Raw genomic sequence first — 25,764 nt, 5'->3', positions numbered from 1 at the left:
TGCACAAGGTGTAGTTTTGAACTGGCCACTATCCAATGTTGTGATCCCAATTTATATACATTTCTTTTCAACCATGGTGAATCTAATCCTTCCTGTGGTCATTCAATTCAAACAATACAGATCTTCATCAGGTATGGCCATAATGACCACCCCTGATATGATACAAATGTATGGATTTTGATAGTTACTATTACATAAGATTTCAAAAGCTGGTATCACCATTGGGGTAAACTAATATGTGAAGAATTTTAATCTTTTTTTTTATCAACAGTTCAGTTCAATAAGGTATAAATTTGGGGTGCCTGGTGGGATTCCAGGGGATATCCCAGGGTATTCTTTTCTTGAGCTACACTCCCTCTGTCACTTTTGAAACATTTTTTATTATTACAGTTAACTATGAACTTTAATTTGGTAAAAACCCATGTTTTCACAAAGTTAGGTATATCATTGAACATTTACTTCAGTTTTGCAAGCCTGGTAGACTTTTAGGCCCTGAAATAAGCGTTTGAAATTTTTGACAAAAATCCCATTGACTTTGTGTACAAAGTTCATTGACCGGTAGCACCCCTAAACTTTTTTGAATTTTTTCATATTTTGCAGGTATAATTTTATTACCAAAATGAACAAAATGAGGGGGTGTCCCGTTGAAAAATACCAATTTCATTTTTTGTGAATCACCCTAATATTCAGAGAACATAAGTTACATAACTGATTAAATGCTGTGTATATCACTTCATCCTCATTCATTCAACCTTCATCTCAAAACATGAATACAATTTTACTACACTGATGGTTTGATGAATGAAATACACACCTGAATTGACAGCCAATGGGAACACAAGTTTATTTCACTTTCTAAAAAAATCTGTTTCAAATGATAGCACTTGCACAAAAATCTTTGTCGGATATTGTATGCAATTCATTTTTATGTCACTAGTATGTAATGGAAACTGTGCATGAACATGGATGCATTGCTAGGATTAGGAAGCAAAAATACATTCCAATGGAAATTGCACTTTTTGAAGCACTTGTGTCTATATACCTCGTGTCTGTTACAAGTTTGTTAGTGATGTCAAATTGCACTTCTGTATGCAAGAGCCTTCTGATTGTGCCCCCTTTACACATGAGCTTATGATGCTGTGATTACGAGAATAGCGTACATGTTTCAACTGCTACCCAACCTTAACACAGTGTGATTTCACTACCAAACTCAAAACGACACGCGGGTTAGTTAAAGGTTTCATGTCTTACAAACCATGCAAACGGTTTTGTGATATGCTTGATGTTCATTGTGTGCACATTTGGCTGTCTTGTTTCAGAGTGAGAGTAGAGCGGTCCCTTGGTAGCTGATGTACTTACGGTTTAATCCAATATCATGGTACGTGAGACAAATAAATCTTCCTGCTTCAATGTTTCCCTGAAAGTCAAGCAGAACAAATAGCAAGTCAAAGTTGGTAAATTGAACCTCGGTTAAAAATAGATTTGTAAAAAAAATTGTGATTCTTTGCAATATCCATTATGCCTTTTCAATACCCCATGCCTTTACAATAACCCCATGCAGAAACTGTCTTTGGTGCTGCAAGACTTGCCTTGTGCCCCAGAAATATCTGTTGTCAAAGCACTCTTTAGCACGTAGTTGTTGAGGTGCCAGGATCATATTGCCTTGACATGGCTGCCCCTAATATTCTCATTTCCCCTGTCTATTTCAAAGGTGGATCTTCAATCTATGTAGCACTTATATTACACATAACATATTGTGCACTTAAAAGTAAACCCAGATGTACATATGAATCAATGTGCATGAAATATATATTAACAGATGCTTAATTATTATTTGAATATTGCACATTGTGGACACCCCCACACACATAAATGCTAAGCCAGGGATTTTCGGGCGGGCTCGCGGGTACCCGCCCGAGATTACATTACCCGGGCAGGAAATACCCTGCCCGGGTGCCCAAAATTCAAATTCAATGCATTTTGATATCATTAATAGAGTATGACATGAAAACAAATTATCAATTTTCATATTAAAAACACAAAACATCGTGCAATTTTTTTATTTTTTTAGGTCAACCATGAATGATCCTAGCATTTATGTCTACACAGCCGTTTTCGCCAAACGTTTGTCAAACAATTGCCGAGCACAAACGTTTGTCAAACATTTTCGTAAACGCCCGCAAACGTTTGGCAAATGTTTTGATCGCTAAATGTTTGTCAAACGTTTGGCGAAAGCGGCTATGTAGGTCCAGGGACACTACAAAACCGAAAAAATAAATAACTTAAATTTTTTTGGTTGCAAATCACACCCCTAATAAATGCAGTGATTGATACAATGTTAAATGCATGTAAAACAAACATTTCATAAAATAGTCATGGCCGACTATATAGAGGCCATCTTAAGTAGCACTGATACAATGTATCTTGCTATAATATAATCTATAAAATACTAGAACAGAAACAAATACTTATTTATTTGAATATTCACACATATTTCCATACACACTGTGTACACCTCCTCCCCCACACATAAATTCACCGATACCATATGCATGCAAAACCAACATTCTATCAGGACCCACCGTAATGAGGCCAACTGGAATAGTACTGGTATCTTGAAATCACCTCTTGTTTTAATCATGTGAAAAGCTTGGTTGCGCATGCAAGCTTTTGATCTGTCAAGCGTCAATTCATTTCGTATTAACTACGACCAAATGCAGCTGGACTACGTAGCATATACAACTGGACTATTGCAGGTCATCGCTGCAAAGAGTCATTTAATTTAAAAAGCATGTCAAATTATCTATTTAATTTAAGCAATTACCTATTTAATGTATAGCGATAAATTTGAAGAGTGAACTAATAACTAATAACTATCTGACAGGTGGTACAATGAGATGTAAAATTTTTTTTATTTTTAAAAGCATTAATTCAATTATACTATATAAAAGAGTTTCATGTTCAATGTCCTCTAGAGAAAAGTACATATCTAATTATATCAGCCTTGGTAATTCTTGTAATGTCAATTTGATAATGACATGGGTACAAAATTTAGCTTTCAAAGATGGTAAAATATCTGTCAAAACGGTGGAAATGTCCAGTTCCCTTATGTGCAAGTCTGGATCTAGTGTGAAGAATAACCTGGACATGTGTAATATGAACTTTCAACATTTCACACATTTACCTTTTAAGCAGCTGAGAGAAGGTTTGATCTTTTATAAAACATATTTAGTTTTATAAGACATCGTCAATGTTTGGTTCTTTCCTAATAATAACATCCATAACAGATGAAGCCTTTTTTCTTTTTTTTTTTTTATGAATTAGATAATTAATGTGATTATCTTGCACTTCTTGTTAGGGCTCATATTGAAATACCCTACCACGTTTTCACACAGAAAGAAGGCAGGATTCCCCTCGCTAAGCGCGCACCTCAGGAAAGCTCGGTCATAAAACGGATGGATTATATGCATCAGTGATACACCCTGCCCAGGATTTTAACAAAAGAAGGCTAGCACAGGAAAGCTGCAGGATGGCGCACACCTTCCTGTGTAAGGGAATTTCAATATGAGCCCTTATACTATCTGTGTAAATACACTTTTTGACCCCTCTCTCCAGCAAAAGTAGTTTTGTTTTTAAAAGGACAGCATGCATCTGTTGGTCCCCTCCCTGATTTAAATACATCTGTAGTTTTTTTATCTAGATATTACATCGTTTGTTTTTTGTTACATGAAAACTCAGTCAGTAAAAGCCAAAGTTTCAAAGAAAGTTGCAGTACATTTTAGTGATTAATTACGTATTGCAGGTACATTGTACATTTTAAAGGTCATGATGAATACATCAACAACAGATGAGTGAGGGAATGTACTAGAGTTAACAGTCAACAAGGAGTTGGGCTTAAGACTTTGATTTAATTCAACTTGCACGAAAAAAAAGGCCATGCATGCAAATACACATTTGTATGCGCTTGGTCATATCGCATTCAGACTGATTGCACAGCCTCCTTGTGCAGCAAGCCCACGATAGAAACACCACTTGAAGATGGCAGACAGGATTTAACCTTCCTTCAACAGGCTATTCCAGGTGAAATCCATACACCCCAGGAAGACATGACCTTAATCTTCCTCACAGGGAGTGTGAATTTCAAATCGTGTGATCGCCTATTAATGGATGACTCCATTTGAAGTCGGCACCTCATGTGCGGAAGATTAAGGTAATGTCTTACACAGGGGGTGGATGGATTTCAACTGGAATAGCCCATTCATGACATATGCAAGGAACAGCCCAAATCCACGGAACACTTGAGTACGGGTCAGAGATAGAAAAGGAGAGATGCATGTTTATCATCCACCTCAATACTACAAGGCAAGTGGCATCTCATCATCATCTGAGTATTTTTATTGATATTGCTCTTCCACATGTATGTTATCTATCTCCTTGGCTTTAACCCAAATAAAACCTATCCTTGCATATATTTTTGGGGTAGGGAAATCTGACATTTATTAATTTGTATGATAAATACAATACCTCAATGTTGATTTGCAATACTGTGATTCCCAAGACAGTGCCAAATCACACATAACATTTATTAATTTAATAATACGATATAGGGTGTCACTAAAAATTGATATTTCAATAATTAAGTAAGCTGAAAGTAATGAATTTTGAATGACCCCAAAGGCCCAAACCATCACTGACAATCAAGATGACCTACATTGGGGACACCGAAATTATGAATTGGGTACATACAGGTGGGCGTTCTCACCGAAAATACAAAGTCAGTTCCATGCAGCAGAAATTTGTCAATTAAATCACTTTGAATCTTATAATTTGTTGAGCTAAGTACAAACTGCAATATAGAGAAATAACATCCATTCCAATATGTATCTGTTACAATATTGATGACATGTGAGCTATTTGTAGCTAATCGGCAGATTTTCTTTTCCGTTCCTGTGTACTGTGTGGTGACATTTCATCATGCCCAGAGAAATATGCCCTTGATGTAATTTAATCATGCACACTAGCTTAAGCAATTTTCATTCTTCCATTATCTCATCAAATTTTAGCATGTATTTTGAGACAAAGTAAATTCCACTGGAAAGTCATCAGACATGAAGAACTCATACATTTGGCTTTCCAATCTATCAAAACAATCTGCCCTGTATTGTAATCTTTGTTTATTGCTATTTCTATACTTTAATATGTGAAAAAACAAATGTACGTAATATTATTGAAATTGCATGAAATACAACAACACCGCTTACAGATAATTGAATAGTTTGCTTTGCTGTTTTCTGAAAAATTACTTGCCGATTATTTACACAACATGAACAAACACAATTGATCGTACATGTCCTCAACTTCAAGATGTTGTCATAATTGAACTGACTGAAACCAGTGCCGAAACTCAATATTACATTTCCTTTATCATGCAAAGAAAAAAGCTGGGTGGAATATCCAAAAATAGATCTTCCTTCTACTATTTCAAAAACAGTATTGATATTTTACTACATATCATACAAACTCAACATTTTGTACTTATGACTTACACCCCAAAAGCTCTGAATGACTATGTAGACTTTGAAATGACCCTGGATGGCTTTCGCATGACCAATGGACTTCAACCACACATTTATATGCTTGACGGTCATTTACACTAATAGCGTGTTTCTATTGGGGCCATTATCCGGATAAAAACCGGTTAAGAGATTAACTGTGCCCAATAGAAACTGACCTTCTCCGCTATTCTCCGGATAATAGCGGCGAGAGTTTTCCGGGGAATTTATCCTACTTTTAGTAGGATAATGGCGGAGAAATTATCCAGATAACGCCAATGTAAACTGACATCGTTCCGACAGACTGCGCTTACAGGAGAGAAACCGATTGACACGGTCACGTGATCGCAACGTGTGTTCTATTTTGTTTCAGCTGTATGTGTTTGGAGTTGAGCTGACAAATACGTACAACTTTCGTTCAGAGTAAAATATGAACATTGTTAAAAGAGGCATAAATTAAGGTATAGATTATTAATAAATCAGAGATCATGGCTGAAAATCATCTTTTCGTGTGGACAACTGAAGGAATAGGCCTAAGGGCCCGAGAAGGTTTCAGCATGTTCAGTGATTGCAGCGCGGTGCGGTGTAGAGTCATGTGTGTAGGCCGATAGTAAGCCCGGCATACAACTTCAATAATACAACATGTTTTGTAATTTGTAGGCTCAGGATAATCTTTTCTGTGTAGCATGGGCGGATTTATCTTCCAAGATTCATTTGAAGGTAGAATTAACATGTTAAAATTCCCATTAAAAGTGAACAAGTTACGATGGCCATCGTCAACCAACAAGACTTGCAATGACCTGAGATGACCTTTCTCCGGCAAAGTCACGAAGTGTGACGATCGGACCCACGGCTGCTTGCATTTTCGGATAACAGTCCCCAATAGAAATTGACCGTTAGCCGTCATTCTCCGCTATTACCCGGTTAACAATTTCACCGGAAAAATTCCGGATGCTCAATAGAAACACGCTATATGTTGTAGCTTTTATTTCAGATTTCTGAGCCCTGCATGAGTGTATTTGAATTGTATACTCATGATATGCAGAATTCTCAAGTTTGGTTGAAATTCTGAAGAGAGTAATAAGCCGATTCTTGAAATATGAGGGGTTAATAGTAAAGGCATGCAATGTCTTGGAAACCTACACCAACAGCTATCAGTTTGGTTGAAAATTGTTGATAGTGTTGCTCACTGATGTATGTTCAATAATTGCTTACCCACAACAAAAAATATCTATAGTTTGTATTACGTACACATGTACAATATGAATAGTTCATTTTACAAATTACATGCAGTTGTCGTAGCTATCCTTTGATGTCTTATTGCTCACTTCAGAGCTGTTAAAAATCTATTCAGCCCAGGAGCATTAATGACCAGACACTGGGTTTGAAACATATCACTTGAGTTTTTTAATAATCAACCTTATATTTTAAGAGCATCCAAAATGAATTAATGTTACAAACTAATGATCCACATGCCTCAAGTCAACGTTGTACTTGCTTTAATATTGAGTCTTGGCTATTTCCGGCGAACTCATCATGTGATTAGGACTCATTTGCTGAACACTTTTTCCCCTACGTATGGGACATGAAGTACTGAGCACTACAAAGGGGTTGTGAATGTGTGGGCGGTTGGTTTTGTCGCATATATACAATGTATGGCACTGCATCTCTACATCATACCGTATCCATATAGTTATTTTTATGCAAGGAATGCACTTGTCTCAGTTCGGTCAGTCTGCTGGCCGGCTTGCTTATTACCACACTGTCCAATAAAAAAATCTTCTCTAGATCTCACTATGACACCACAAATACGAACATGCATACAGGCTACACATACACATTGGGCTATTCTGGTTGAAATTCATACGCCCTGTATGGAAGACATGGCGATGATCTTCAACTTAGGGAGTGTGAATTTCAAATGGGGTTACCTAATTCTCCATTTTAAGTCTACACACCCCTTGTGTCATGTCTTCTATATGGGGTGCATAGATTTTAACTGGAACAGCCCTTTGTGATGTGATCAAACAAAATGAGACGGATGTCGTAAATTTTAGTTTGAAGATATGGGGAGAAATGTAATAGTATTTGCTTGAGTTTGTGATGACTAAATACTGAATGACTTCTACCAAAAGGTCATAGAAACATGGGGTTTTCAGTCAAATCAGGCTAAAAATATTCCTAATATTAGGAATATATATTATAAAGTACATGTGGAATTTTATTTGAGTCGACATGAGACTCATATTGCTTGATTGCATCACATAATTATCCATATAAAAGACAAAAACATCACATGACGATGATGACGTGCACACAAATCCACAAACACGGCCAATGTTTATACCCTACGCTCAGAAAATGTATTCTTTTGTACATATATGCACTATGTCCTTTCTTGCAATTCATAATTTACTTCAAACATTCTTTATCCTTCCCTTCACTTTCATAGTTCCTAATCAAATTTCTTTAAAACGAAATACAATTCATCCATTTTACCTTGGTAATTTATACTTTAATATTTTTTTTTAGTAATATAAACATGATATTTGAATGGAATGGTATGCAGATTATGGACACAATAATATTTAGAATGTTTGAGCTACTATTACTAGTACATCATTCCTCAAATGGGCCCCTTGAAACAACTGCTGTGAGTAAAATAACAGAATTCTAACATTACATATATTTCCATCTATGATAAAACAAGTGTATAATCACATTTACTCTTCCTTAAAAGCTAGTTTAATTGAATCACTAAGAACCCCTTCTCAATTCCGTCACAGAATCAATGTATCCGATCTCTAGCCCTGCAAAACTGATACCACAACGGTGTTTTCGTCATGTATCCATCTCACTCTCTCTACCGTGTGGGGATAACTGCGGCACTCATTTCAAATAAAACCTACTACTGTGTAGCCTGGGCAAATACAACTATATAAGTTGCGTAAATGTGCAATTGCTTGTGCCTAGCTCATGATGCACCCTTAAGAGCTTGATTGTTGTTTCTCTGAAACTGATCACATCATGTCATATAGTGCTCCGTGGCTAAATCTAAATGCTTACTTACATACATGTGTAATTTCCTACATTGTACTATACAGTGATCAGATACCTCTCTTATAACCACACATTTTGATTTGATTTGTGCATGTAGGTTGAACATAATGGGGCCTGTCAAACCTTTGCTTTGGTAGCCTGAATATATTATTGCTTATTAAATAAACGCAGGACAATAAAAACAAGGAATAAATGAACGTACATGTAGGAAAATCAAAACAATGACAAGTTAATTACTTAAAAAGCATTACTCAAAAACTATAATGGGTAACTATGATGGTTCTTCAATTTTTCAAATACCCACTATGCAATGATTTTTCATCAAATTTATCCTGCTTTGGTCATGCAAAAGGACAAATTGTATTAAAAAGTACCCTTTTATGGCGTTTTCATATTGTTGTGTAAGATCTACAATTTTACCCTCTTTTAAATGAAACTTAATATTAATAGCGATCTAAGATGGATGAAGAACAAGGAACTTAAGTTTTCTCTATTTTGATGTTTTTTAAAGATGTTAATATGTAATATTTAATTATGCTAAATGTGTCTACAACAGGAGTATAAAAGCATACTCAATGCATTTTACATTACTCCTTGATTTTCCCAAATTACCCTGTTTATCAGCATGTCACAGACAGTGAAACTTAAAATACCCCATATGTTGATGATTATGTGGTCCACGCTAAGGCTCGATAAAATATACCAATCTTTTGTGACATTTAGAATGATCATGGTTACCCAAAACAGTTTGAGTGATGGAGCCAGGCTCATTAGGTCCCCATGTACATAATGTGTTTGTACTTGTATGTGGGAGTGTATGGGTAGGGGTATGTGGGGTGACTGTATGTGTGTTGTGCTGGTGCAAGAATGGGTAGCATGCATGTTATAAATGCAATACCACCACTTATCTACAAAATCACTATGTGCAAAAAGTGTATTAATCATTTTTGTGTAAAAGTATAATTTCTAAGCAATGTATGCTTTAAAAAATACACTATTACACCGTGTTCCCAGGGCCTGGTCTTTATTGTTTTTACCTGGCAGCATTAATTACTTGGGCCATTTAATATCATCAGCTGCTCTTGCGTCAGTGACACCAGCCTAGTGCATCAGCATTAATTGAGCTCTTGCTTTTTTCACTACATCTTTCCGGTATATATTCCAATCAATTATGTGGCCCCTAGTATCAAAATGATACCAATCTCATAAATATGTACCTGGGAAATTAAACCATCATATAATTGTTGCAAAAGCTCTAGTATTATGTACTTGAATTGTACATGTACAAGTCATTCCATTGGGTGCACTGATAAATAAGAGACTTCATAAGCAGTATGTGTATTAAGTGCAAGGATAGTCATTTAACCAGACACACACACACATTGATGCTATGCCGCTACACTCTGTGGTCCTTGTGTAAAAGGGGATGAACCTGAGGAGCCAATCTCGCTTGAAGCTCTCCACTCCCACCATCATAAGAGGAGACCCTCATCATCCAGCAACAGCTATAGACTGAATTAATGTTAAGCTAACATGAAATGGTAAAGCCAGCTACATTGATTTTCGTCAACACTCAAAAGCATTTTCGTTTAATGCAAGTAATAAACTGTAATTATTGCATGTAAAGCCTGCCAGTGTAGGAAAGACCATGAGCTTACAATGGCATAGCACTTATCTACTAAATCTAATTTTGTTTTTGACTATCAGGAACCTTCACTCTACATCATCTTCATATACTCTGCCAAAAAAGTATCCGAACTCTCAAACTGAAAAGCCATATCTTAACTTTTAGACACTAAATCTAAATTGTAAAATAAATGAGTCGGTAGATGAAGAATTTTGTTCTGCGTACTTTGATACCTTATTTGGCACGTGCAATTTTATTCCACTAAGCTATACTCATTTGAATGACAAAGGTGACAAATTTAGATGCTTCAAAGCATTTTTGCTACCTTAATTGTTACAGGTTCAATAATTCCTAACAGTTGAACACTCCTCTGTGATCAATATCTACGCTTCGAGGAAAAAGACAATACAATTTTATTCACTTTTGAAAAGCTCTTTTTTTTATTCAAATTGCTATAAGGGCTCATATTGAAATACCCTACCACGTTTTCACACGGAAAGAAGGCAGGATTCCCTCGCTAAGCGCGCCTTTAGGAAAGCTCGGTGCTCATACCGAATGAGGTATTCTCCATCTATCGACTAGTTTATTTTGTAATTTAGTTTTAGTATCTTTAAGAAATGGCTTTTGTTTTTAAGTGTTAGGATACTTTTTTGGTGAAGTATTATGGATGGCATCTCTGTACATAATGATCCGGGATAATGACTGGTGTTATGTTTCTCCGTTATCAAGACTTTTTCTCTCCCATTTTGTAACGACAGCAAAGAACACAATTTTAGCAAAGTCTTTGCGTACAAATTTTCATGAATCAAAGGTGATTCCCGAAACAAAACTGTTGAATTCATGATGCTATGGCAGCACCAAATAATTTCTGAGAAATTCTTTTTGTAAGGATCAACATTGACTCTTATAATGCAATTCTTCTCCCAGCTATATCCATGACAGTGATGAACATAATATACACATGTTTCAGTCTCTTGAACAACAAATTACAATCATCTGCAACTTGCACATTTTGAACAAGGTACATGTAGTACAAGCTTGTCATCAGTATAAGTCAAGTATCTACAGTATTTTCAATGCAGTTGTTGATGTTTATTAGAGTGGTAGTAGCTGTTTCCCTTTGCTTCCCATACTAGCCATTACAAAAAGATGCCACTGGCTACATCTGATTATTACTGAAATAGCCCTGCAATGCACAACTTGTCCATCCACCTTGCATGCTCAAGGAGCTATATTGTGTGCATTAGCTGCAGTGCTCTACAACACAATCATACGTAGCTCAAAAGACAAGACCGTATTTTGGAAGGGTTTGATTTTAGATTGGGCTCTACATTTGAAATCTATACATCCCCTATGGGAGATATGACTTTAAATGGAATCACCAATTCAGGTAACCACTATTCACACTGTGTGTGGAAGATAAGATCAAGATCATGTTGTCCAAACGGGGTGTGTGGATTTCACCTGGAACAGTCCATTAGGATGAAAACCAATGCACCCTGGAGATAAAACGTTTGATTGCAATGGACCGACAATCATGCTCACTTCTGGTGCAATGAGGAATCAATCCCATGGCCACAGTACATGCAATGGGAGTTAATATGTAGCAATCGCTAATTATGATCAATTCCTCCGATTTGTAATCATAAAGGACATATTCACTCGGTCGGACTGGCATTCGGGAACATTGTCCCCTTCGTCCCCTTTGCACAAGGGTGCGCGTAGCAACCAGGTCGAGAAAGTGGAACTGCACATGCGCACACTGGTTTTACAAGGCTTTTTCCGCTATGTGACGTCAGCCCGACCAAGAGAATAGGTGATTGATGACTATTTAACAATGTAAAAAATAAGCATCCATCCAAAATGACTTTCTTAAGCGGCCTGGGTGGTTAATGGAACAAATACTTGTACCTCTTTGCATATAAATAGCAACATTGAGAAAATACAACAAAACACACAAAATACTATCATTTTTGGAAATATATCCAAGCAGACCTGAATGGAGAATCGTGGATGCTCCTTCCCAACTAATTTAAAATGGCACAAAATTGTGGTATAAATTATAAATCACCATCTGTGTGACATATTTGGCTCATCTTCCAGGGAAATGCATATTTATTTTCAGGCCTGTTACACAAGCCTTTCAAAAGCAAAGTGATGGTACGTCATCCTGATTTAACCCTCTCAATCATGCTTTAGAATAGCAACTATCGTTTTGTGGGTCACTGAACCTTTGCCAAAGGCCCCGCACAGAATCATCTCAGTAGTTAGCTCTACATGTAGATGATGTAAGCATCCAGGCTCTGGTAATCAACTCACCTGTATGTACACTTCAAACTCCCCAGCCGTCTCTGTTTTCACACGCTTAAACTGCACAAGGAAAAAAAGAGAGAGAAACAACCAGAGAATATGTCACTTTAAATTATGAACAAAAAATATCACATTGTGAACATTATAAATGTAGGGCGAGTGGTAAGATTTTATAAGGAAACATACTTAATGGATAATAAGAGATAGCGGGTAAGGTGGATAAGCGATACCCGGTAATGTACATCCTTTGCCAGTATCATGCTACATACAGATCTCCTGAAAATGTAATCAAAAGTAATCGTACTTTAAATAGATATATGTCGTGCTTACAAATCTAAGCACTCAGTCCAAGCACTCCTTGTGAGATTAATGTAAGATGCCCAAGGGATTGTAATAATAAGAGATTAGTAATGTGAAGCACCATATGTGTTCCTGCGAAATGCTTGCCTAATAAATATACATTTTTCCTTAGTGTAAATGGGTAACACAATTGTGGCACTAAGAGGAACACCATCAGAGATATAGCTCAACCATATGACTGTAAAAAATCTCATTCATCCACCAATTTTCTGAAATCTTGTTTTGTATTCAGGTATGCATTGTTTTAAACAGTTCCATATCAGCCAGTCTTTTGGTCATGCATACAGCTAAAATTGTTGTCCATGTGATGTAATCATACCGCTTTGCAGTTGACTAAAAAGGGAGCTTACTAGAAATTGCATTTTTTTACTTCTTGGAATAACAAATTGGTTGAACAGGACCACTATATATTTATATAAAATTCAAACCAAATCATGCACAATTTTTTTTATTAGTAAGCATTCCTCTTTTTGTTATCATCTCAATTTGATGTCAAATCAACGATGAGATGGTGGAATCTTGCTTCTTTAAGGTAATTTCTGAACACATTTAATTACAATCACACCACATATCTGTGCTAATGAAGCAGAATTGCAATATAGCTTACTGTGCACAAGAGCATTTGTTGCTCCGACGTGCTGTATTCCAGATTATACAGGAAGGCGAGCAGGGGTAATAATTAATTTGGATTTGCAGTCAAAGATTGGGCAAGGAAGCCGCCGTGATAAATGGGCTGTTCCTTATTGCACCACTCAAGATGGATGAGGAGCCCATTATCACGCTACCTACATGAGCATCTCCACACCACCGTTCAACATGATAGATTGGTGTATTGTAATGGTATCTTCTCACCATTGCACCTCCTTTTGCTGTAGTATGTGACATTGGAATTGACCTTCACTTGCTAGGAGATATATTACAACAATTTCGCATAGATGCCGTCATATTTACGATTTTAATCTTTTCAACTTGTATACATACAGTGTTCTTAAATAGACTGGTAGATATAGGATTGTTAATTAACTCGAATCACTTTTGTCTTTACTGGTACGGTGATGAAAAATTTAAATTGAATTCAGTGATTGTACCGGTAATTGTATCTTCCTGTACAAACCAGATTTCAAGCAAATCACAAACATTCACGACGTATAAGAAATCACTAAACTTTTGTGGGAAAAACATTTTTTTTTGGACAAAACCCTGCTATTATTAAATTTAATTTTAAATCTTCCAAATGCAAGTGACTGTTGCAATAATGATATTGTTGAATGCAATCCTTTCGTACATTAGAGTACCTAAATGAACTTCAACTCGGACTTTGATTCTTTATCATTGTTTGATTTGAAATATTACTTATATATTTACTCAGTCACAAATGTACATTTAATATCTATATTGGACAAATACACTCGCTGTTTGTACTTGAATAGATTCTGCAGTATCAAAGATGTATAGAACCGTAACTAATTTATCATAAAATGGCAATGAATTAGTCTCTAATAATATTCACTAGTGTTTTGTTGATAACCCAGGCATTGCTGTTTACATTTTAAACAATTCATGATCATATGTTTTCTGATAGCAGTCTTGTTCTACTCTCGTACTCCTGTGTAATGCTGTAAGGGACACCTTGTGACACAACCTACACACAGTCAGAAATCAATGAGAACACTTGCAATGAATTCAACAGTGAATTTATTCAGTCTACATCTGCCAGGGGAAAATTCTAAATTGAATCTAGTAAAAGCAAGAGCCGGACTGTATAATGCACCAAATAATAGTTGCTTTGATATGTGTGAGTGAAGCATGGGTCAAAATGATCAAAACTTGCCCATACTTATATTTCAATTAGTCTACATGTTAACTGAAGTTTACTCAGTCACTAATTGCAGAGATGCCAGTGGTTGATGACAAAATTTCTGGAAATGGTTGAAAATTTCCTGAAAATTTACTTTTGTGTATACTTTTGCACATTTTCCTGAAATCAGGAAATTGCCTGAAATCTGGCATCTCTGCTAATTGTCATGTCGGATTGTTCGGTTCAAAACTGGCAAAGTGTGTACAGAACTTTATTAACATGATTCAACCTACATGTACAAATTTACAGAAACATTTCAAATTAAAACAACATTTTAACTTATACAATGTATACAAATTGTGACATTTAGGAATACAACAAACAGAAAATTCATTAAAGCTTGCATGATGGTTTGTTTAGACGTGATTTGACTGCATAAGGCTCCTGAGAATACATGTAGTAAACAGAGGAGTCAAGTGCAATTAAAGATTCATTAGCTTGCAAATTTTATACAGTAATGTACAAGCCGCTTTTAAAGCAAACAAAAATTCCATTCATAATTCAAAGATCTAATCAATATCATGCTTTTGAAAAATAAAGAGAGCATGATATATCAGTAATCACTTTTTTATTCACAAAATCAAAAGCAATTTATGTATTTTTCTTGTGTAATGTACTCAATGGGTCTTAACAATGATCATAAATGAATAATCAGTGAAAACTAGGACTACTCCCCATTCCAGAAAAATACACAACTATTTTTTTTGGATTAAAGAAATATTATCCTGTTTTGCCAAATGAATACTTTTGGGAAAAGTGTGTGGGGGGGGGGTGATGCTGTGGATCACGAAATGCCCTTTTAATAAGGGTGTACAATTCCCATTTGTAATAACTGAAAACAACTGGCTTAAGCACCATTAGGACAAACATGGTCCTATGTAACAACAATGTGATCATTTAAGGATAACATGAAAGACAAACTGTGTCTTCAACAATATTCAATCAGGTAAATTTACAAAGTAACAGCTTAACAACTTATTGAATACACCAGAACAGGGTCCTCCATAAGATTTAAACAAACAAACAAACAAACAAACAAACAAACAAATAAATATAAATAAATATACAAATAAATAAATAAATAAATAAATAAATAAATAAATAAATAAATAAATAAATAAATAAACAAACAAACAAATAAACAAATATTAAAACAAACAAATAAATAATTAGACAAATCATCGGCAGAATGCAAGACTTGTGAGTGCCGTTTTCAACTTTATACAGAATGAAAACTATTTGGATCAGTAAATAGTTTCAAGAGTAAGAATGTAAAGTATGTTCCTTTACAGAATAAATTATTTAATAAATTTCAAATATGTAATCATAAATAAATGAAAAAATACTAATTATAACAATATATGGTTAGTGCAGACTTTTTAATCTGCAGTTCAGTTTTGTTGTTGCCTACAAGACTTAACATATTTAAAAAGTGCCACTTACGATAGTCTTGCATGCTCAACTCATTTCTGGTGCTGTTGTACACATGTATATATACACCAGGCACAAAAAAGAAACTTCGTCAGTTATATTCATCCTTGCTGTTCAATAACTTGATAATTTTGGATTATTCTGAAATATACATTTTGTTAATTGGACTTTTCTTTCTCATTTGACACCCTGTTCGTGAATATTGAGCAAGAATTGACCAAGATATCGCCTCAAACTCTCAAACCCCAAAATGAAAAGTTGCAATTTTAACGATTCAATTGTGGCTGTTACACTGTGTGCTTTATTGATTGGCCCGTGTGCTTGTGTGCAATATAACGATGCGTTCCCATTGAAAAATCGTTGAAACTGCAACTTTTGATTTTGGGGTTTGAGGCTTTGGAGGCGCATATATCAATTCTTGTTTGTTTATCACGAACAGGGTGTCAAATGAGAAAGCAAAGTCCAATTAACAAAATGTATATTTCAGAATAATCCAAAATTATCAAGTTATTGAACAGCAAGGATGAATATAACTGACGAGTTTCTTTTTGTGCCTGGTGTATGTGTTAAATGTAGACAACAAATATTTCAACATGTCAACATAAATTTGGATATAACATAAAAAAATAGGGACGGCGGTCCAAGATAGGTCGGCCGAAGATATGGTATTGAACACCACGCATAATTAATATTCATATGAAAAACTTTTTTTTTCCATTTTCAGTCAATTTTACAAGTTGACCTCAAATGACCTTTAACCTCAGCATGTGACCTTGGACTATGAGAGGGTTCCCATAGTCCGCTATGAGCCTATGACCCAAGTTTTATAATTTATAACTTATCTTGGCAACAGCACTACTTCTATTTCTTTTTCAGTGCAATACTGTCATGTGTTGCACTTATGATAGTCTTATATGAGTGTAGAATGCAAGACGAATAACTAACGTATTAAAGTGTCACTTACCATTGTCTTGCAAGCAACAGAAAACCTGAATGGCAAACTGTACTTTATATGATGTCCTATTTCAACAATTAAAACATAATTAGTCAACTTTAAAACTTAAAAAATGATTTGAAATTTGTGTTTTCATGGGCTTTTTCAAAATCCATCAAAATCACAATGTCACTTACGATAACCTTGATATCTGACGATGAAATGACACTTGACCTAGCCTGCATAAATTTATTTAACATTATAATAAAAACAAAAGAATGTGTGATCATTTTATTATTTGCTTTTACATCAGTCTGTTTGCTCTACAATTCCATTATATACATTTCCTATTTTCCTGGAATAGAAAAGCCACAATCATATAAAATATGAAGTACATTTAACATTTGTAACAAAAAGAACAATAAATTATCAAACAAACAAACACTTAGACTGAATAGGTACGGAAAAAAATGAAAACTTGGTTGATCTTGTCAATTCATTTTAAACATGGACCTCAATATTCTATTCTGCTTTGCTTTCAAGTATTATACTTCTTGTTTTCTGTTAAATTTTACTTGTTCCACAAGTAAAAGGGTGATTTTATAATAATACCCAAGGTAGAGCCATAATATTATGGTATATGATTTCAATTAAATTTGAATTTGATTATTCTTTGCCAAAAATTATGAAATTTATGGTATATTTTAAAAACAACTGTCAAGATGGATTTCTGGTCATTTAAAGCCAAAATCATGAGGTAAAATGAAATAAAACCTACTTACTACCATAAAGATTTGCCAAATGGCACACATGGGCTCCTTTAACAGAAGGGTAACTTTCACATACAAATAGAGAGCTCTTTCCTCTGAAAATCCCAACAAGAATTAAGGGTACGATGCCCTTATTTGCTGGTGGGATTTTTATATTAAGGCACTTTAGTTTGTGCCTAAAATTATGTCAAGGGAGCCCATGCTCCATCAGGCTTATCGTTACGGTATATCTTGACCATTTCAGATATTCTACAGGCTATATCAAAACAATGGCTCTTTATCTGCTTTTGGTGTTTTTGAAATGCATGCATCGTCCAAACACACCATTGGATCAACTTGAATGACCATGTACTTAAAAAAAAATAGTGTATAAAGTATGATGCCTGGCTGTTTCATGTAGATCTAATGGTGGGTTTGGACAAGGCACGCTTTTCAAAAACACCCAACAAACAGATGAAGAACAATAATGGGGGAACTATAGCGTTATGGTTAACACATAGGCCTTAAAATACATATTAATCTAACATGGACCATGGTTTTTTGCTATCAGATAGCAGAGAAGGAATGAAAAAGGAGAGAAGATGAACAAAGATTTCACTTGGTACCCCCGGGAATTGACCCCAGTGGGACCCCTCGGGTGCCACACACACGATCACCGACCTCATGCCATGGGGGTTTTGCTGGCCCGGCCAGCGATTTGGAGTGCATGACTTAGGATGATTGCGCAGTGGCATCATTTGGCATACATGCACACACACACACACATTGCACAGTGGTTTTGTAAGATTTTATAGCATTAGGGTTAATGAAATGATCAGAGATTTTATGTAATTTACAAAAAGCCTAAAAACTGAATTGATCAGCTAATTATTACGAGTCAGCGGCAAAAGAAAATATAAAATTGGGCGGTATCAAGACTCATATGTTTTCACTTCATATTTCCGGTAATTATTTTTTCTCTCAAAATATTTTTTATTCCATTATAAAATGGCAAAACTTTCATGTGATTTTGATTTGGTCACCTTCCAGGATCTTTGATTTGGGTTTTTACACTCAAAAAAGTGAAAATTAGCTCAGGTTTAAAAAAGTTCAACCTCATAAAAAAAAATCATAATATAGACCTCACTCCCACTCACAGTGCTCCCACTGTAATCAGTAGGGGTGTATTAATTAATCCCAACACTATAAAATCTTACAAAATCTTGCTTGTAAAACCACTGCACATGCATGCATCCAAAGTGATGCCACAACGCAATCATCCCAAGTCATACGCAAGCTTTCGCTGGCCTGGCCAGCAAAACAGGGCTATACACTGATCTTGTGCTTGGCACCCGAAGGGTCAAGGTTCAAATCCTGGGGTATCAAGTAAATTCTTTGTTCATCTTCTCTTCTTTTTCATTCCTTCTTTCCTTTCCGATAGCCAAAAACCACTTTTAGCATTTGGGTTAATAAGTTATTAGTGTTAGTCTAACACAAGTTAAAGTTAATAATTGCCAGTAGCTGTACACGGTACTCGGTAGGTAGGGTCATTGGTATGTACTCCATATTCTGACCCCATCCCTATTTTAAGGCCTACATTTTTGTACCTATGGCAAGTTTTAGTATCAATTAATCAAAACTAGAATTAGTTTGTGCATGTATGAAGTAGGTGAGGTGTTGATTAAATTCATCAATCACAACATCATGGATTTCCATCTCCCACGCAAGTTATGAAGTTACATGATATATTTTAAAATTGTGTCGCATTCAGATTGTATGCATGTGGAAGGTGAGTGGTGAAATTTAATAGAATGATAACAATATTATTTTGCGTTCGGAACTGCGGAAAAAAATCCTGAGGGGTGCAGTTCCAATGCTCCAAGCAAAATGTTTAGATCACTGAATTGTGCGATGCACGTTAGTTGCATAAAGTTGAGTAATTATTTGTTAGTGTAGGATATGTATGTGGAGGTTCTGGAGGTTATGCGCGTTAGTAGCCGCGCATCGTGTTATGTAAGTTTCATTGGGTCTCATGCATTGTGTAAATTCATGAGGTTATGAATAAATAATAATAATAATATTAATAACAATACCAATAACAATAACAATAATATAATAATATAATAATATTTAACATATACCTCATACGGCACAAACAACAATGCAACTTTATTCAACACATTTGTTACCCGCATTAGAAGGACAAAAAGGTAGCGTTTCAAAAGTGAACAATTCGGAAAATGATTTCAACTGCCTTTTGAATAGGGGGCATTAGGGGCTCATTACTGCCTGGCAGATGAACATTAGGCCCCGGCAAAAAAGGCAATTTGAGGTACATGTAGCCTAGAATTTCACCTCGATAAAATCCGGACACTGCACGGACGTTCCATAAGCTTCTACTCAGCTGCAGTGATACCAGGACTAATATCCATTTTTGATTAAATGTGACAATATTTCTGCTGTGCACGCTTTCTATAGCATGTACCGGTGATTGACATAAAATCATGGTTTCTTCTTGAATGAAGTTTAATATGGTGCAGGAATACATTCGCATATATTTCAGTGATTATATGATTACCACACTGCAATCACCTGTACCAATATTGGTTTGATAATTATTCACATTTGTACTGAAAATTTTCTTGTTTTTTTAATATGGATACGTACAAAGTCGACAATGTTTGACATAATAAGGATTTTAAAATATTGGCAAACATTCTTGCTAACATGCTTCAACATACATGTTTGTACAAGAACAAAAATACAAATTACAATGTTAGTCTAGCAATGTTAAGGTTAACTTGCAGGATAAACTACATGTGACTATGTGAAACTATTATTTTAAAACATGAAATTAGTTGCAAACTAACACAGATGTACAATTGGTAAACCAGCAGGGAAATGATGCCACAGATTCCCCCTGGCCCCCTTCTTGTTCTAAAACAAAGGTGCATATTAAAATAAATGTTAATTGGTCAATTTCAAACATGCTTCAACATGCAAGAAAAAAAATACAATGTTAGTGAAAGCATCATGGGTAACTAACTTGCAGTGAAACTGTAAACAGGAAAAAGTTACAAATAGGCAGAATCGGTTTACCAAATATCCCAGTATAAAACCCTCACTGACACCATCCATTGGTATTTTGGAACTTTTCATCAAAAACAAGTTTCAATTTAAAAACTTGCAGGTGCACATAATTTAATTCTTTGTACAACATAATTATCAATGATCATCAATAATGGTACAGTAACTATTAATGTTTTCTGCAATTTATGGATCGTTTTATTCGTTTATTATGCATTCAAAGACTTTTAAAGAAAGCTTAGGGGAGTTCCAGTGGTGGGCATGTGTTTGGTGGTGCTCCTCATAAATGTCTCATTCACAGCAAAATATTGGAATTTCTCGCTACCGGTACCGTATTAAATTTGTGGAATACAAGTACGGTATGTGGTTTTCCCTTGACCGATTCTGCCTATAAGTTACTAACAGTTTGTACATCACAGTTGGTGAACCAGCAGGATAATGATTCCATCTATGAAATACGATCAATATACCATGATATAGAAAGGCTTACAGTTATCTGGCCTGAATGGCCTGCCACTACAACAGGTTGCGAAACAGATCCTTCCTGACCTTTACCCTGGTCAACCAAGGGTTCAACTGGTGCACTATTAGAAACCTGAAATATGAAAACAAGGTACAATATCCCGAAACGTGTGTGAATATCTACACAGATATTATTAAATAGATGTTCATAAAATTTGTTTCATGAAATCACTGGTTCATTTACCATTATTTGCCAAGTAGTACTAGTACCATACTTCAAGTTCACACTGGTTTTAAAAGTATGAAAATAGTATACATTAATTTGTTTTATAGAATCTACACCAGTTCAAGCTGGCTGTAAAGATTGTCCGACAGTTGACTGTGCAAGAATTATAGCGAGAACCAATCACAGCAAGCGTTAGAAACATGCAAACCATGCATTGATTGTGTATGCACAGGCGCGCAGTCCGCATACTACGTGCAGTGCTTTTGGACGCATTTAATTTTCTTGCGGGTCGATGCATTTATAGATTTGTTCAGGGCTGGCAAGATTTAAATCAATTGATTTTTTAAAAAATAACAAAATCATGGTTTAAAAAAATGATTTGTTTTTAAATCACTGATTAAAATCAACTTTGTAAAATTGTAATGCCTCTACATCTTTTGGATACAAATACAATTAAATACCTCTATGATGTCATTTTATCTAGTATTGCTAGGTGCAGAATTCAACTGGTTTTTTTCCCATGATTTTATGCAATTTTTTCTTTGAAATTTTTACATCTGAAAGAAAACGTGTTTCGATTTTTTGTAAATACCTGATAGGATAATTGCGCATTAAGTCTGGTCTCTTTTGACTTTATCATGGGGTATAGCACAGCTGAGCAGTTTGTGGAATAAATAATAAATTTAAAAAAAATCAAAAATCCAATTTAAAGGAGTATTTGTAGCATCCTCTTTTTATGACATTTTCAGTAGATATCCACGAAAAAAAGCTTATTCCCAAAATTCCAGGTGATTCCGATTTTGCGAGTTATGCATGATTATGACGTGTATTATAGTACACTGCTCCATAGGACATTATACCAGAACGAAATTCAAATTTGACGATATTTTTGCCAAACGAATTAATCTGCAAGAAATTTTTTGTACATAAACATTAAATGCAGCCAGAGGTTTTCAGTTGCCAGTATAAAAAAAAATTTGGAGAAAAGTGGGGGATGAGGCTGTGGATCACGAAATGCCCTTTTATTTAAATCAAATAAATCAATTTTTTTCAAAAATCAAAAAATTGCCAACCCTGGATTTACTTGTATTTTCATGACAATCAATGTTGTCATAAAAATTGGGGCAAGGATATTCCTGTCAAAAGGGGGAGGGGCACAGATTTTTTTGCAAGTTTTTAAGGGAGCCATAGTTTTTGGCATATACCAATAGTACCAAGTGATAGGGGAGCATTTTTGGCAGGTCATTTTCATTTTGAAATTTGCCCACCCCATGACCCCGGCCCCGGGGACAGATCATTATTGCACAACTGCAGCTTCGTCTAGCAATTTACGAATCCAGAATAGTCAAATTGCAAACCAAATCTTCAATGACATGAATGACGTTCAGTGAAGATGTAATCCTAAGGCTAAACCCGGGGGGGGGCACTCAAATATGACAGTGTACGCATGCGTGACCAAATTTTTTTCAAACACCCCCTAAACGAGTTTTACCCTACCAGCAAATTTAGCCCCTTAATAAGGTAATTTAGTGTAGAATTTACCCCCTAATGAGTTTTTGGCTGATGAAAATGCAAGAAATGTACCCTTTTTGGACTCATAATTTACCAAAAATTTGAAAAGGTACCCTAAACAAGTTGTACAGTTTCAGAAAACTACACTTATTCTTGAAAAGCACTGTTTTTTAGACCCTAAACGCGTCACGCGCGTAACTTGCCTTGCCTAAAAAAACACTATATCTGGTTCCATACAGCAATACGCAGTATTGCTGTCTGGTAAGCAGGTACAATTGAGACGTCATGAATTGAGACGTCGGAGCCGGTCAAACACAGAGGACTAGCCTACACCCCGTATCCTACTATCACTCAAACAAACACAAGCAAATCTCTTCACGAATTCACTCACCTTGCGATCCTACATCATCAGTTGAAACAAACATCTAAGTTTCCAAAAACAACTTTGTCATTCCTCAAAACTACAAGTAACTTCATTAATAAAAAATTGAAATCATACTATTACCCGTTATTGAAAATTTTGTTCGATTTATGTGAACCAAAAAACGCATGCGAGTCGAGTTCAGTTTACCAAAATGGTAGCTTCTGCCTCCTGGTCACCTCAGATATGGCGTCAGTATCAAGCTGCTTTATTAAGCGGTGGATCGGATTGGTTGAAATCAACGCCACGTTTTGACCTTACAGGGGTCAGAGATATGCATATTCATGTCAGCGATGCGGATATAGTATCATCACGGAACTGAGAATTGCGACATTTTCGATGTTTGTACCGGGAATTTCAGACACGGAGACTCAGCGTGAGATTTGAAAAATTCGTCCAAAGGTAACCAAAGGGTTGGGGATCGCATTTTTAACTATCACTAAATGTTTCGGAATTGAGGTCGGCTAAAAAGTAGACAGTTTCGGGGATTTTAATTGGTGTAGATGTCACATTTTGAACAGTGAGCGATAAGTGGCCAATTTCATGCTCAGCACAAGTGACTATCTTTACTCAGGGTAAAAAAACACCCCCTTTTACTTGTTTTTTTGGTCACGCATGCGTACAGACCATTTATGTGAGTGATCTCCCCGGGGGCTAAACCTCCTTCGTTCATTATCATGTTATCATGTCATAATCTGCATGCTCAGACTCGGAAGTGCATGCACAATCATCACTGATATTGATCATCATGCCATTTCGAAGACAGAAAATGATAATATGGTATGGCCAACTGTTATAAACTGCAAACTGTAACTCTCCAATGGAATGGCCCATGTCTGGTTCCACACAGCAAATAAAGAACATTTTTGAGTTTCTCTCATCGAGAGTTTTAACTGGATATATATGATGTGAATCATGCAAATCTGAAAAATGACTGGGTCACGTACACATGTATACACTTATATACCACAAATTTACATGAATTTCCCAACACAGATTTGGTACGTGCAGACGACGACCGATTTCAGCTTTCAATTCAAGCTTATTGAAAACATGATTCGTTTACATATCTGCATGTACACTTTCAATTAAACATACCTGTATTTCTGCCATCTTTGCAAACAGGTATTACGGTTCATAAAGCACTAAAATGTAATTCCAAAGAACCTGTCCCTTCGTAAGTCTCGGGCTCAATGTCAACAACTGTGAAGCTACGAATGGCGTATGTACAGCCAGGGTGTTTTTTTATCTTTTGAACCTTGCACAGAGCTTATTGCTCCAAAAATCAGACACGTTTTTCTTGATCCCAGAATGCATTTCGTTGACGGAGTGCCACCAAAATTTAAAAGGCTGTGGGTCTAATCCAGGTCACTCTGGGGTAATATGATACCCCACACTTATTGACCCGGGTGAATATGTAACTACCCCTCACCCCACCCCCATATCACTGACACTAGGCGTAATTAGGCCTACTAATTTGATGTTGAAAGCTCTGTAGTGTTAGCTCACCCTGAATCCCCCAACACACACACACACCAGTTGAAGTAACGCAAGAGATGTAAAGCTTGGTTTATTAGGCCTATAAACTATATCTGGAAACTCGGCTCCGCCTAACACATGTTGTTTTGATCAATCCTGAATTTTTGGCAAAGATTCAACCTGCCTAACACATGTTGTTTGATAGGCAATTATACTGATGTAAACAAAAAGGCAGATGCGCGATACAAATCAAGGGAAATTATTTAGTACCGGTATCAAAAAATATGCAATATGCCGAATGATGCTTTGAAAATTTGAAATGGTATGTTTTCTCCCATTGTTTGACAGTTTTCTTTAAAAATGTCATATAGGCCTAGGCTAGGCCTAGGCTAGGCCTAGAGCAACTTAAATTGTCCAAAAAAACCATTTTATTATTTATTTGAAAAAAATAATCTAAATGTCTGATGGTCTTTCAGAACATGAAAATAATTATATGCTTGGGGACCATCAGCATGATCTCTATGATGACTTTCTGTATAAAGTTCTGTCTCAGAGCTGAAAGTTCAAAATAAACACATCAAACCACTTTTTGTTACTTGCTATTTTCAATTTAGTTTATACTTGGTGTTCAATTACTAAGTGACATTTCCATAGCAGGTTTAAAATGCTTCCACTTATCCTTTCAAGAAAAAAAAA

The 25,764-nt window shown here is 35.7% G+C and overlaps 1 protein-coding gene across 6 annotated transcripts in view; it reads right to left on the bottom strand.

Moving 5' to 3' along the window:
- Positions 1-24,820, bottom strand: part of LOC140148774 (uncharacterized protein ZK1073.1-like) — a 97,783-nt gene extending 72,963 nt beyond the window's left edge. For 5 of the 6 annotated variants that reach the window (XM_072170833.1, XM_072170834.1, XM_072170832.1 and 2 more), the window contains exons 1-4: positions 24,688-24,820; positions 21,459-21,563; positions 12,559-12,609; positions 1,360-1,417 (exon numbers count right to left, since the gene is read on the bottom strand). In XM_072170833.1, coding sequence (XP_072026934.1) covers positions 1,360-1,417; positions 12,559-12,609; positions 21,459-21,563; positions 24,688-24,702 — 229 coding nt within the window. In that variant the 5' untranslated portion in view covers positions 24,703-24,820. The remainder of the gene's footprint in view (positions 1-1,359; positions 1,418-12,558; positions 12,610-21,458; positions 21,564-24,687) is intronic. The other variant, XM_072170836.1, reaches the window with a different exon arrangement.
- Between the last annotated feature and the right edge of the window lie 944 nt (positions 24,821-25,764).

This window comes from Amphiura filiformis, chromosome 3 (genome assembly GCF_039555335.1).
Source record: "Amphiura filiformis chromosome 3, Afil_fr2py, whole genome shotgun sequence".
In the NCBI taxonomy this organism is placed as follows: Eukaryota; Metazoa; Echinodermata; class Ophiuroidea; order Amphilepidida; family Amphiuridae; genus Amphiura; species Amphiura filiformis.
This window is presented reverse-complemented; position numbering and strand designations above follow the sequence as displayed.